General features: G+C 37.3%; 1 protein-coding gene across 9 annotated transcripts in view; it reads left to right on the forward strand.

Annotated features, from left to right (window-relative positions):
- ABCC13 (multidrug resistance-associated protein 11) overlaps positions 1-15,803 on the forward strand; it is a 255,662-nt gene that overhangs the window by 61,116 nt on the left and 178,743 nt on the right. For all 9 annotated transcript variants that reach the window (XR_016430764.1, XR_016430766.1, XR_016430765.1 and 6 more), the window contains one exon: positions 15,640-15,709. Coding sequence is in view for 6 of the 9 variants with exons in the window: in XM_089998956.1 (XP_089855082.1) it covers positions 15,640-15,709 (70 nt within the window). In the remaining 3 variants the exon portion in view is untranslated. The remainder of the gene's footprint in view (positions 1-15,639; positions 15,710-15,803) is intronic.

Consider the following 15,803-nt stretch of genomic DNA (forward strand, 5'->3'; position numbering starts at 1 on the left):
ATAGCAGATGAGATTCTAGAAAATCGTATGCCAAATGTTGGTACAAGCTGGTGGCTGTTTCAAAAGATAAAGAATGTCAAAAATAAAGTTTGAGAAACATTACATTTTTGTGAAACACTTTTGTTGAGGCTCCTATTGAGGAACTATACCCCTTTCATCCTAGAGTACTTGTAGTTGTGCACTACACGCTAGTACTGCGATGATCGGATGATACGGTCGTGCGACCTCGAACAGTGCTAAATGCACAATGTTGTAAACACATAAAAATGGGATCGCCTTCACAGGTATGTTGCTCGTTTGGTCAAAAGACCAGAGCATATAGAATGAGTCGTCAATTAATTTACCCCTGACGCACTCATTCGCTTCTTGTAGTCTATCAAGGGAGAGGACAGAGCGGTACACACTTCAATGGACAGGTTGTTAACAACCACCCCACGAGCAAAAATCCGACCTCCCCAGTCATTGGAGTTAAGGGAAGGGACTACCAGACATTATCTTAGGTGGTAGATCCCATGAACTTCTGCAGAAGTTGGATGCATCCGTTGCCAAGTACCTGCCTTTGGGGAATCCTCTCTCGGCTAAAGCCGTCCCCTTAGGAGCAGATTCAACTAGCTATTCGGGCTATTGAAAATACATAGAATAACAGTCGCCCGAACTAGTCTCAGTTGTTTCTATGATTTGTCTGTGCATACCCGCAGGCCAGTAATATCGAAACATAAGTCTGTTTACACTGGTTGATGGGTCATAAGACTTTCGTGTGTTTTGGGTATGTATTTTTGTCAAGTAAAGGCTTATCGATGAAATTATGTATATGACTTTGGTATCTCCGAGATTCTTATGATTATGATGCTTTTTTTAGTAAATGACATGTCACGCCTATATGGTTGTATTGCAGAAGATTGCATTATGATTGTTTGTGTGAATATATCATACCTGTATAACATGATTGATAAGTATCATGAATATGTGATTAAAATATCTTGAAGATATGTGCTTGAGTTACGTGCTAGAAAGGTCGAATGCGATGTGCTTTGAGATAAGAATTGTGAATGCATATGATGATGAAAGGATTTGAATATTTGCACATATAACTTGAATCCTATATAAATTTATTGAACTACGTAGAAGTTATATATTTTGATGTTTAGATGATTCATATTATTTAATCTGCGTGTTCTCATATGTATAAAACTCATACTTTGTTTATGCATGCTTTGATGTCCTATTTGAGGAATGCAATGTTCTTTTGGCAATGATACAATGCGTAGTATAATATGCTTCTGTATGATGTGATTGAAATGCCAGGTGATAAGAAATGTTGAAAGCATGCGATAAATGTTCATGGTTCATGGAACCTTATTGGAGGAATGTGTGATCTTATGTTTTGATTTACCATGTGAAGTGATACGATGCATATTGCTGGTATACATGGTTGTGCTCATATTGGTGGCTACTGACCCCAAGAGCAGTAAATTGTTCGGAGCAGTCGATTGTATTGATGCATGTATCACTGAGTATGGTATCTGTTGATGACCTGATCTCCAAAGGATTATCTGCGTGGGTGTGTATGATTAAGATCAGGTGACCCGGCTAGAGCGGTAGAATCTCTGTGAGGATATACACTGTCCAAGAGCGGGTAGCCGCAAAGACGGTGAACTCCTGTGAGGAAGTGTATTGTCCAAGACCATGTATACCATCTAGGGCGGTAATTCCTTGTGAGCTTGTACATTTCTCAGACTAGGTGATCCATCGTTGATCTTGTTAATTATAGTAGTGACTATCGACCCTGAGAGCGGTCATTTGTGTTGATACGTGTATCACAATAATTTTCATTGAATATGACATTTGTTGAGGATCGGGTTCCCAAAGGATTCTCTGTGAGGGTATGTATAATCAAGATCTGGTAAATCAGCTAGGGTGGTAGATTCTCTGTGAGGATGTACACTGTCCAAGAGCGAGTAGTCGCAAAGACGATGAACTCCTGTGAGGAAGTGTATTGTCCAAGACCAGGTGTACCATCTAGGGCGGTAATTCCTTGTGAGGTCGTATATTTCCCAGACCAAGCGATCCGACGTGGAACTTGTGAATTTTGATTACCATAAAAAGTTATGGTGAGTTGTGATGATCTTCTGAGATTGATTGAAATAGCCAGTTATGAATCTATAATTTTGACTTTATGTTTTAGCATGATTATATCCTGAACCCAAATGTGAGAATCAGATCTTTATTGATTTTAGATTATGTTTTGGATCTTTTATGGAAGGGTAGGTTTTTCTGAGAAAGTATGACGCCTTAAGTGAATCATAACAGGTGACAGTTGGCCGCGTAAGGCCTTGAGAGATGGGAATAAATTAAGGTTGATCAAGACAAAGAGTTTGTTAGAAATAGTGAGGGCGACAAACGATGACCTGATAATGATTAAATGCAGAGACCCCGTTCAAGGAACAAAAAAAAGCTAGTTGCATGGTAGTTCACAGTTTACGTTCAAATGAATCGTCATGTTGCGTTTGACAGTTGCGCTGCTTATTTGCTTTGAACTGCTTACTTGCTTTGAATCGTCTACCTGTTTTGAACGACTTACCTGTTTAACTACATATCTACTTTAAACTGCTTAGCATGCTGAATTAAATGCTCTTAATTCAGTTTCCTGTAGTCTCTCTTGTGCACCTACTAGTTTTTCGCGAAACTAGTCCATTCTATGGGTACAAGTGATGATTAGGTACACCACGGGCGATGACGCGATTGCAAGATAGATTCAAGATTTCCTTTTTCCTGCTCTTAGCTCGCGTCCTAGACGTTTTTTGGGTTTTGTAACGGATTTTTCTTGGGATATCCGAATTTTGTACTATTTGGGAGCTTCTTTTAATGAAAGTGGCTCTTCCAAGTGTTTTGCAAGTAACGTGGATTGTGAGTTTTGGTTCTTTTAGCTAATGTGCCCAAAGTTGTCAACTTGCCTTTCTAAATTCAACAAAAAAATTATTTTTCGCTGATTTCATAAACAAACTCTGAAAGGAAAGAGATTTTCTTTTAGTCTTTTGCTTGTTTTCTGAAAAGTTCGCAAGTTTGAAATTTTGGGGCGTTACAGCGCTTTTATTTGATCTTGGTTCCAACCAAGATATCGATGATTGTGATTGTAACGATGATTTTGAAAATGTCATTGAATTAAGAGATAAGGAGTCTCTTAATGAAGCTACTCAGGGTGATCAAACTTGTTTACAATACTCTAGACGAAAATGTTCTAAACCTCCATGTGCACTTGAAAAAATCTCTAATTTAAATAAAGAACTGCAAACTAGGAAATCATCTACAGTTTCAAAGCCTCCATCAAAATTTGTTTCATATGATTCTTTTTCGTCTAAATATCAAGCATGCATAGCCTCAATTCACTCATATGTTGAACCATCTTATCATCAAGCCAAAGAGTACTCCAAATGGGTTAAAGCCATGAAGATAAAACTAGATGCATTAGAAAAAACTCAAACTTGGTCCATTCAAAATCTTCTTCAGGAAGTAGATGGGTATACAAGATAAAAATCAAGAGTGATGGGACTCTTGACACATATAAAGCTAGGCTAGTTGCCAAAGGATATGTACCCGAATATATAGATTATGAAGAAACCTTCACGGTTAGAACCCTCATTGCAATTGCTTCAATTAAAAATTGGTTTATATACCAAATGGATGTCAACAATGCCTTCTTGAATGGCAATCTTATGAAAGAAGTGTAACGCCCCAAAAATCCCAGAATTATAACTTTTAGGAAAATTTTTAAAGCCTTGTAATCATTCATTTATTAGAGTTTTAAATAGTAATTCAGCGGAAAATGGTATTTTTGAAACAAGTCAATGGACCTTGGGCGTATTACAGTGCCAACTTTTCTTTAGACAACGGATTTGAAACTCCGTAAATTCATTAAACCCAAATAGATTCTAAAATGCATTTTTAGTAATTTAGAGTTTATACAAAAGAGAAATTTTCAAGAAAACCTTTATGAAAAATTATAGAGATGTCCTCAGGAGTGAAACGTCAGAGAAATAGTCTAATCTTGATACCATCACGTCATCATGCATGCCATTTTAACATGATAAGCTACTTTACCAAGTAATAAACTATATCTTAGTATGAGCAACTGATTACACAAGCAAATAAGCAGTTAATTATTACAAGATAAGCAGTTCATAATCACAAGATATAAGCACTTAATTAACATAGATAAACAATTAATTAACACAAGAGGCTCAATCACAAGTATTGTGGATAAAGCTAATATATGCATTAAATGCATTCATGATACGCAATTCAATAAGTTAACGTGAACAAATCTAGATTCGACAAGTAATATGAACTAATCTAGATTCAACAATAATGTGAGCAAGATAACTTTTGTTTCGATACTAGCTGGCCTTGCGGGTACGCAGAAGGCACGACATGTAGAAACAACTGAGACTAGTTCGAGGGTCTATTGTGCTATGTATTTTCATTACCCCGAATAGCTAGTTGAGTCCACTCCTAAGGGGACGACCAATGACTGAGAGAGAATTCTTCGAAGGCATTCGTAGACAATGGATGCATCCTACTTCTGCAGAACTCTATGAGATCTATCACCTAGGATAATTTTTTATAGTTCCGTCCCTTAACTCTGATGACTAGGGACACCGAGTCATTTGCCCGAGGGGTGGTTGTTAACAACCTGTCCATTGAAATTTTGTTCCAATCCATCATCTCCCTTATGAAAATAGCGAGTCGAATGGGTGCGTCAAATGTTATTTAACTGAAGACCCATTCTATGTGCTCTGGTCTTTCAACCCACTCGAGCATCTTACCCGTGAAAGCAAACATCACCATTATATGATTTCAACAATCTGCCATCATACATTTCGAGGTTACCACAGACCTCTCATCCTACTCATCATAGTACAAACATATCGTACCTATCTAAAAGTACGACTACGATGAGAGGGGTATTGGTCTCTCAAAAGAAACCCTAACTGTAATATGTTGCAAAAATAAACAATGTAATAATTCTAGTTTAAATTTGACAACCTCTGGTCCTTTAAAACAATACGAGCATATTGCCTGTGGAGGCGAACATTATCATTATGTGATTACAATAAACTGCCCATCACACGTTTCGAGGTTACCACAGACCTCTTATCCTACTCATTGTAGTACAAACATACTATACCTGTCTAAAAGTACGACTACAATGAAAGATGTATGCATTTCTCAAAAGAAACCCCAACAACATTGTTTCGCAAAAGAAGTGATACAACAAATATTTAGTTTGACAAGATCGTCTTTTAACCACTTGAACAACATTATGTAAAATGTAGGATACGAGATTGTTACGGATCTTTCATCTAATATATCACAACATCAGCTGTAACGACCCCAACTCATACCCGTGAAAAAGTGGTCATTTTTTTTACAGGTGCAAAAATATTCTCAGAGATCAGAGCCTTTACAGTACAACACATCCACAACCACAAGGGATCTTATACTTATCTTTCAAACCAACCCAAACCAAACTTTATTTAATTAAAGTACATATAGTATGAGACATAAACAAATGAAATGTAAATAAAGTAAGAAGAAGAGCCACACTGTCCAAAAGGGTCTGCCAAGCAATCGTGTGGTCCCCTCGTAACTCCTCTCAAAAGCAAGTCGCCTCACTGGGCATCTGAGGCTGTGAAAAACACAAAAGTAGGGGTGTCAGAATTCAAGGAATCCTGCGTACGAATCCTTCTAATGAAATAAAAAAAAAACATAAATAAAATTCATACAATATTTTAGAGGGATGCAATTATAACAAGTTTATAACTCAATTAACTATTCATGCAATAGGGAACAATTATTAAGCATAAGGGGACAATTCAATAAACAACATGGACCAAACAATAAAGATATTTAACATGCATTAGAGAACAAACATCATTCATTCACCAATATATCACAATTAAGGAAACAAGTAAAGATGCATGATCTAGTGCATATCTGAAATATGCATGATTTCTATGTACTTGCATGAATAGATTATTAATTTTTATTGGAGTATTCTTTTCATATGCATGTCCCTATTAAATGCATACAATTTAAGTTTCTCTTTTTAATTACCGTTGCCCGCTGATACTCCAAACGGGTAAAAGTTTTTGAGGTCTAGTAGAGTCCCCAGGGTAACTTAGTACACATGTATTTTATTACTGGGTTCCAAACTTAGCCCTCGACCGATATCAGGAATCAACACTATCCATCGGAATATTGAAAATCAACAACCAATGTCGGGATACTATGAAAATCAATAACCATAATGTCATTTTCTTGGTATACCAAAACAACAACTGTGTCTACGCACTACTCCCAGGCAAAGTGACAGATTCTCCCTAAAACCGTGGCCAGGAGAAGAACCTCAATATCGGGTTCAGGGGCAACAACAACGCACAAAGTTTTAATATCCTCACGGTTCTCCAAAACCGCAATGTCCAAGATTCCCATATTATAGAAGGGACATCAAGGAAACGTAGATTACACTGTTTTTAAATTTTTTTTATCTTGTTATTAATTTATCTCTTTTAATTTTGCAATTCAGCATGCAAAATTAATAACATAAGTTTGCAAATGAACATCGAAGCTCTTCACGGGACCACAACTTGTGGCAACATAGAACAGTGCAATAAGAACAATAATATCACATTTGATTTTTGCAATGCATAAAACAACTAAAACAAAGAGCAACACATGCTCAAGGCTCATACAACCCATGATGATCCATTTTGATCATCTATGCATTCATATGCAAAAATCATGAATAACATGCCACTATGCATTCACTTCATATGCTTTCAAATGCACATTCACACATATATTAAACAAGGATGTGCATAGATAAAACTTTCATATGCATTCACTTACATATTCGTGCATGATACAAGTCTCTTTCATGAGTCCTTTCATGTCCAAATACGAATGAATATGCAATTGTATATAAGCAAAACAACAAAAAATTTAGAACTTTTGCACATGGCAGCAAGATGTACAAGTTGACAACATTGCATTAGGGACATGGTCATGCATAGCTAATTCCTCACAAGCATGTGAAACTCACTTCTAGCAGGAGCATAACCAAAGAAACCATTACAACCAAAGAAACCATTACAGGCGAAATCTAGAAGTTTAGTGCACTTAATTAAAATTTCAAGAACATAATACAACATATCAACTATGCCCAAATTTGAACATTACATCCACCTAGTCCGATTCACGGTCCGTATTAAAACTTTTAAAACATGCACAATCATAAATTTGCAGTCACTACATATGATTTTTTTTTTCCAGATTTCTAATTCAGTACAAACCCCAAGTTTCCTTTTTTTTTTGTAAGACATAGTCCAACACTCAGCCGTGTAGCTACACAACATAGAGTCTTAATTTTAGATCTTAGAATTAGACAATGCTGCAAAAGGGATAGACATAGGATAGATCCTAGAATTAAGTGGTGGGCACTAAAAGGAGCTAAACAAAGAATGTTTGTAGAGCAGATAGTTAAGGAAGCTGATTGGTGTCTCGAGGAGGATTCAGACTCAATGTGGAATAAGATAGCGGGTGGCATGAGAAAGGTGGCTAAGGAGGTATTGGGTGAGTCTAAAGGCGGTGCAACGCTAGGTAAGGATACATCATGGTGGAACAAGGATGTCAAATTAGCTATTAAGGTTAAAAGAGAGTGTTATAAAAATTTAAGTAAGAGTCGTGATAATGAGAATTTGGAGAAGTATATGATAGCAAAGAAGGAAGCTAAAAAAGTAGTTTGAAACGCGAGAGATAAGATATATAAGGAGGTTTATGACAAGTTGGATACCAAAGAGGGCGAGAAGGATATTTATAGGCTTGCAAAGATGAGAGATAAAAAATCGAGTAATTTGGGTATGATTAGATGTATCAAAGATGAAACACAAAGGGTTTTAGTCAAAGATGAGGAGATTAAGGATAGATGGAAAAATTATTTTGATAAGCTATTTAATGGAAGTCATGCTTAGGATCTTGGAGACTTGTCCATTCCTTTTCATGAGATGAATCATGACTTCATGCGCAAGATTCAAAAGAAAGAAATTGCAGATGCTTTGAAGAAAATGAAATCAAGGAGGGCAGTTGGCCTAGAGGCTTGGAAATGCTTGGGAGAGAAAGGTTTAGAATGGTTGACAAATCTTTTTAACAAGATTTGGCGGACAAATAAGATGCCTAATGAGTGGAGGAAGAGTACTTTGGTGCCTCTATATAAGAATAAGGGTGATATACAAGATTGCACAAACTATCGTGGTATAAAACTCATGAGTCATACTATGAAACTTTGGGAGAGGGTGATTGAGTTTAGGTTGAGGAAGGTTGTCATGATATCGGAGAATCAATTTGGTTTTATGCTTGAAAGATATAGAGAGAGGAAGCTATACATCTTCTTAGACAACTTATTGAGAGATATAGAGAGAGGAACAAAGATTTGCTTATGGTTTTTATTGATTTGGAGAAGGCATACGATAGAGTACATAGGGAAGTTCTCTGGTGGACAATGATGAAGAAAGGTGTTTCTCTCAAGTACATTAGTATAATTAAGGATATGTATGAAGGAGTAGTAACCAATGTCCGCACTTGTGGAGGGGTGACAACCAATTTTCCTATAACGATTGGGTTACATCAAGGATCTGCTTTAAGCCCTTTCCTATTTGCTATAGTGATGGATGAGCTTACGAGATCAATTCAAGAAAATGTGCCGTGGTGTATGTTGTTTGCTGATGATATTGTTTTGATTGATGAGTCTAGATCTGGGGTTAATGCTAAGTTAGAATTATGGAGACAGACATTGGAAGCAAGAGGTTTTAAGTTGAGTAAGAGTAAGACAGAATATATGGAATGTCGGTTTAGTAAGCAACAAAGTAGTGATGAGAGTGTAGTGAAGCTTGGTGAGCAAGAAATACCAGTGGATGATTGTTTTAAATATTTGGGATCTATCATTCAAAAGTATAGAGAAATTGATGGAGATGTAAATCATAGGATAAAGGTTGGGTGGATGAAATGGAAAAGTGCAACTGGAGTGTTGTGCGATCGTAGAATGCCATCGCGGTTGAAGGGAAAGTTTTATAGGACGACTATTATGCTCGCTTTACTATATGGTACAAAATGTTGGGCTGCCAAGAGACATCATATTCAAAAAATGAGTGTAGCTGAGATGCGTATGCTTAGATGGATGTGTGGAAATACAATAAAAGATAAGATTCAGAACGAGGAGATACATAAGAAGGTAGGCGTTGCACCCATTGAAAATAAGATGAAAGAGAATCGTTTACAGTGGTTTGGACATATTCGGCGAAGGCCTAATGATGATCCAGTTGGAAGGATGGAGAAATGGGAAAATATATTAGTTAAAAGGGGTCGGGGTAGGCCTAGGAAGACTTGGATCGAGATGATAGGAAAGGATATGAATGCTTTGAACCTCACCGAGGACATGGCATTTGATAGAAATGATTGGAGGAGAAGGATTCATGTGGAAGATCCTGAATGATTTTCTTTGTTGGTTCATATCGCCGACCCCAATTGTTTTGGGATGAAGGCGTAGTTGTTGTTGTTGTTGTAGTCCAGCACCCAGTCGACCCAGTAGTCTGGGGCTTGGGTCTAGCCCAACCAACTGGCTCGACTGGGCCTGGCAGGGTACCACACAACCCAAGCTGGGCCTGTGCACCGCCTGCCAGTCAACCCAAACCACGGAAAAGGTTTGTTGTATGCCTCTAACGCAAAGATAAACAACCCATAGAGTTTTGAAGTAAATAACGAGGTTAGAGAAAAGATGAATAGCAATGAACTGAAGAAAGAAAAGATGTCTGCCTGTCCTACTGTAAATGGACACACCTATACCATGGACTGATCTGCAGAAACATCTTTGGCAACGACCACTAAGCTGAAATATGATGCATATCTGAATTTGATTCTTCAAAAATTAAGATGTCTAATAGAGATAAACAAAGGAGAAAATTTCCAGCAGCAAGTTTAATTAATTTCAGTAGTAGGATTCAAAGTCAGACCTAGTTAAGCTGCAAATCATTTACATGGGTGCAGCCTGTCAATTTCAGTTCAAGGAAAATCTGATTTCCCAAATTGGAAATTTGATCGAATCTACTGTGGCCAAGAAATGAACCTTAGAAAGTTTCTGAATTGGGACAACACCATGTTGACTAAGCTCCTAACTGACTGAGCCTAGACTACCTTGTTTGATAGGTTTGGAGTCATATACGACTGATCTACATGTTCACATTATCTAATCATGCTTTGTACAGCTTAACCAAGTGGTTCTAAAGGCATATATCAAAGGTTAAGATCTAAAGTGTGTGCAGCCAAGTCAAACAGATTCAGAATTGATTTTAAAATCCACTTCTACAAAAACCCCATTACATAAATCCCTTTATCATGAAATATGCCATTAAACATACCATCCCATCATGGTAAAAATTCTGTTTTAATATAAAAACAATTATAAACAGCAAATATGCATAAACAAAACAAAATACATCTACATGCAAATCGCAACACACTTTGCTTTTCAAAACCTCAAAACCCTAGATATGTGTCACATTAGATATATCTCTACTTACATGTATATTTTTGTTCCAAAATAAATTTCGAAAAGAAGGAAATACATTGATTTCCACCATGAATCTTAAATTTTCAGATTTACTCTTTTCTCATGGGTTTCAACTAAAACATTGCATGAAAATCGAATCTATGCTCTTTTTCTCATCCGAAACAAGAGAAAGGCCCGTACCTTACGCAAAGATCGGAAATAAATATGGATTTGATGGTGAAAACGATGGATGATCGGAGAAAAAGCTCCATTTTTCTTCCTCTTCCTCTCCTTTCCTTTCTTTCCCTCTTTCTCTTTTTTTCCCTTCTCTTTCTCTTTTTTTTTTGATCTATTTATAAGGTTCTAGGGTTGGGGGGGGATGCCCCCCCCCCCCTCTAGATCGGTTGGAGAAGAGAGTGCAGACCCATCTCTTCTCTCTTAGAGTTCCGAAAATTTTGAAACTCTCCAAGTTGACTTTTTCAAAGTTTTATTTCATTTGAAACTCTATGTTTCTTAAAGCTTCTTAGATGCTTCTAGGTGTGTTTAAAGGATCTACTGAGAGTCCTAAACAAATGTCAAATTAAATTTTCGGAATTAAATTAATTAATTAGTTATTTAATATTAAATAATAAATGAATTCCCAAAAGCTTCCAAAATTTCCAAATTAACTTGGGAGGCTTCTTAACATTATTTAACTCCAAATTAAAGGTTTCTAATGAATTTAAAGTTGGAAAAATCGTTGGGCATGGATTTGGATCCAAATCCAAAATCCAAATCCAACTCCAAAAAAATCCAAATAGGTCTTGAGATGGATCAATACCAGATTAATATGGGTCTTGGATAGAGTCCAAATCCATATTAATTTGGATCAAATTCATCAGTTCCAGTCCGATCCAAATCCAGATCCAAACCGACAAACTGCTTATTTTTCGAAAGAAAATGATTTTCGGGCCAATCGTATCCCGGATCAAGGAAAATAAAATATCGTTACGCTAAAAAATTCGAGACGCATCCAACGATATATAACTCGAATTTCGCTTTCGAAATTCGCCCAAAAAAAACCTACATTTCGCTCGAATTTAAAAGTTAAGGATAAAACTCTTTCTCATGTTTTAAGTGGCTCGTTTAGGCATTGACAACGAGACCTGGGTCAAGCCCAGACTCAAAAGCATTGGCCTAAAATCGAGATTTTACCGATTTTTCTTCTATACTTAGTTAAATTTGAGATTTGCTAAGTCTGAAAATATGTGATATTACATCAGCATGTTGCGCATGTCTTGCGATACTACTAATGATACAAGTTTCTCTGCAGAAACCTCGCCCAAACACATGCCCATGCCCCTAATCGGGGTTATCCGAGTTGTATCGGAATCTCAAACCGCAATTGTAAAACACTTTTCTCAAATGTGCCGACTTGGGAAAACTTAGTTGTTATTTCGCAACCTATAGGCTCTCAAACTTTACTTTGCAAAACTGTATATTTGGAAAGCTTGATTCATGAAAAGAAATCCTTTTCTTAAGAATTTTAGTGCTCACGTGCAAACCTGTATCTTTAAAAAAAGAGCATAAATAGAATACGCTGTAACCAAATATCTTATTTTGACATGATTTATCCTTCAAACCGTGGGTACAATATTGTGTAACTCGCACGAAACAAGATCGTCACAGATCTCTCATCCGTCTATCGCAGTATCTGTATGCTGCGCATATCTTGCGATACCCCGTTTTGATAAACGAGGTAAGGGTTTCTCAACAGAACTACACCCAAACACATGCTCGTGCCCCTAATCGGGGTTATCCGAGTCGTATAAGATATGCAAACCAAAGTAGTAAAAACACTTCTCCCAAATACGTCGATTTGGGAGACTTGGTTGCAATCTCGCAAAAGGAAGGGCTTTCAAATTCTGCTTTACAAAACTACGCATTTGAAAAAATGGATTCGTGTAAGGAATCCCCTTTTTAGAGAACTGAAGTGCATAAGTGCGATTCACATCTTTTTTTAAAACAAATGAGCGAAATGTGATAAACTCAAGGTTGTACTTATGTAAGTGCAAATCATCAAAATGCGAGCCCGTGCACATTACAGCACGACGACAAGGTGTAAGCAATACTCGTTGTGCGAAACCGTGCATTGAGCGCAAAAATGTGTAAGCAGTGTAAGAGGTACGAAATCGTACCCCAGCCAAATAAATACACAAGCAAAGAAGAAGACAACAGAGGGAAGGAGGGAGAGGGGTTACCTGAGAGGTGACTGGGGTGGGGGAGCCCAGGGACGCCGACGACAAAGAGGGACTCAGGCAGGGTCGTGTGCCGGCGAGAAGGTCTGGCGAAGGGGGTAGTCGGGTCCCGTCGGCAAGGTGGGTCTCTGGGTCGAGCAGGGGTATCGTGGAGAGAGAAGACAAAGCGGTGGGAGAGAGAGAGAGAGAGCGAGAAGGTCGGGGTTCGCTCGCAGGGGGAGAGGTGGCCGGAGAAGGGGTGTCGGTCGGGGTTAGGTGCCCGACGAGGGGGCGTCAGGCAAGGTTGCCGGAGAGGGAGGGCGGTCGGGCGAGGTGGGAGAAGAGGGAGCTGCGGCGGGAGGGGTTTTCCCTTTTCGTAAAAGGGAGACCCCTCCCCTGCGTTCTTATAAAGAACACCCGAGGGGGGGGGGGGTTAGGGTTGGATCCGGATCCAACCCGAGCCTAATGATTTTTTTTTTTCAAAAAAATGTGGGTTTTATAAGAAGTGTACATGAAGGCACTTTCAGTTATGTATATACCTCAAGGAAATGATCTTTGCCTGCATAAGGCATTATATGGTTTGAAACAAGCTCCCAAAATTTGATATGATAGATTTAGCATTGTTATGTTTGATATTGGCTTTAGATCCTATGTAACTGACACTGCTTTATTTGTTAAGAATTCTGATGCAGGTATTGTCATTCTACTTCTCTATGTTGATGATATGAAAATCACTAGAGACGACACACAGGGAGGTCAACATATTAAAAATATTCTTAAAACTAGTTTTGAAATGACTGATTTGGGTACGTTACTTTCTAGGAATAGAAGTTGCTTATTTTCCTAGAGGGTATTTATTATCTTAGTCTAAGTTTGCTTCTGATATTGTTCTCTCTGGAATATCAGATGATAAGAAGGTTGACATTCCTAAAGTAATGAATGTCAAGATGAAAATTGATGATAAGGAGCCTCTAAATAATCCAACTCCCTATAAACAACTTATAAGAGCTCTTTTCTACTTGACTATTACTAGACCTGATATAGCAGACATACACATCTAGTCAATTTCAGCACCCTCCAACATTTGTTCATATAGAAGTTGTTTTGTGTATTATTAGATATCTTAAAAATAGAAGATATCTTAAAAATTCTATTTTTAGAGGCTTGTTTATGTCCTTCTGCATTAATTTTACTTGCATATACACACATAGTGATCCTAATAATGGACACTTAACCACTGGTTTTTATGTTTTCTTAAGTGAACCATTGATCGCATGGAGGCATAAAAAGCAATAGAAGGTCCCTCTTTCCTCAATTGAAGCGGAGTACCAGCCATGACTACCACTACAATGGAGGTGGTGTGGCTGAGAAGATTGTTGGATGATATGGGAATCAAGATTCTAGGAGCTTCAAAGATGTGCTGCAGTAACAAGAGTGCTATTTACATTACCAACAACAATACTTTTCACGAAAGGACAAAGCACATCGAGATGGACTACCATTATGTTCGAGAGGAATATCTTCAAAGAACTATTGATTTGCCTTATGTCACATCAGAGTACCAGTTGACAGATTTTTTTACCAAACCTGTCTCTGCTCTTAGGTTTCACTTCCTTTTAGGCAAACTTTCAGTTATCCTGCCATCAATTTAAGGGAGAGAGTTAAATTGTACATATATTATGTATATATGGTATTGTATATATGTATATATATACTTGTATAATATATATTATATATATATATATATTTTCATATATAAATATATATAATATATTATTGGGAGAGAGTCAAACTGTTATGACTTTGTCCCCAACGGCTAGAAGGTTCTAGCCGTTGGATCAAGTCAAATCAGTTTGATGCTCCGAATGGCTAGAATTTCTAGCAATTGGGAGCTTCTCTCTCTCTCTCTCTCTTTTCTCCTTCTCTTTCCTCCTCCTCTTGTGTATAAATAGGGCTGTTCTCCCCTTTGTAATATATGCTTTTTGGCACATTCTATTCATTGAATAAAATATATTTTTAATATTGTGTGCCTTGTTGTATATCCCCTTTTGTGGGATTTGTGAGTGTGTTCCTTGGAGAACACTTTTGTTATTCACTCAAGTTGAATATTGGTGGACACTTGGTTCGTAATTGAAGACTCCTTGATTTTTTACTCGCCATAAGTACCACAAGGCTATTCATATTGATGTTTTTTGTGCCACTACTAGGTGGCCTAGTCAATCTATCTTGGTTGGGACCTTGTTTCCCTATAAACTGAGCAATGTTACTGCACTCAGTGGTCTGGCACATTGTCACCTTGCATGTGGATACAGATTTGTACTCTATTTCTATATCTAAATATTTCCTTATTTCCAAGAAAATCATCTAAATATTATGAATAATACAAATAATATTTTCATAATATGATTTTATTTTGTGACTAAAATAATACATATGATGGAAAATCAGTACATCCTTTTCACCATTGAATAAGGAAAACTTTAGTACTTGTAGAAACCATTTGGGCAATATGAAATTATGTTCATGTGGTAAGGCTTATCAATGCTACTTATCATTCTATTCGGTTATGATAAAGAGGGAAAGGATGTTGAAAGATAGAAATATATAAAAAAAATAGTGCAATTTCTTTTTCAATGAGCATCATCATGTCTTGAATTGTCTGATAGCAGTAAACCAAGCTGGGATCGTGCACTCATTGTTCGTGCTTTCGTATTGCACAATGTTGATTGTTCGTATATGCTGCATTTTTTCTTCATACAGTGTTCACATGTCACCATTACCAAGATATTTAACATTGTGATCTGATGGATGCATTTTCCCCAGGTACTGAATGATTCGGTCGGTTTCTTGGGACCATTGCTTCTTAATAAATTAATTTGGTTCCTACAAGAAGGTCTGCCTAGAAAAGCTTTCATGGTGCATTTGTCCATTATCAATATTAACTTGATCAGTTCTCTATTTAATTGTGATCATTGTGAACTTAGGCA

This window comes from Nuphar pumila, chromosome 3 (assembly GCF_984573655.1).
Source record: "Nuphar pumila chromosome 3, dmNupPumi1.hap1.1, whole genome shotgun sequence".
NCBI classification, from domain to species: domain Eukaryota; kingdom Viridiplantae; phylum Streptophyta; class Magnoliopsida; order Nymphaeales; family Nymphaeaceae; genus Nuphar; species Nuphar pumila.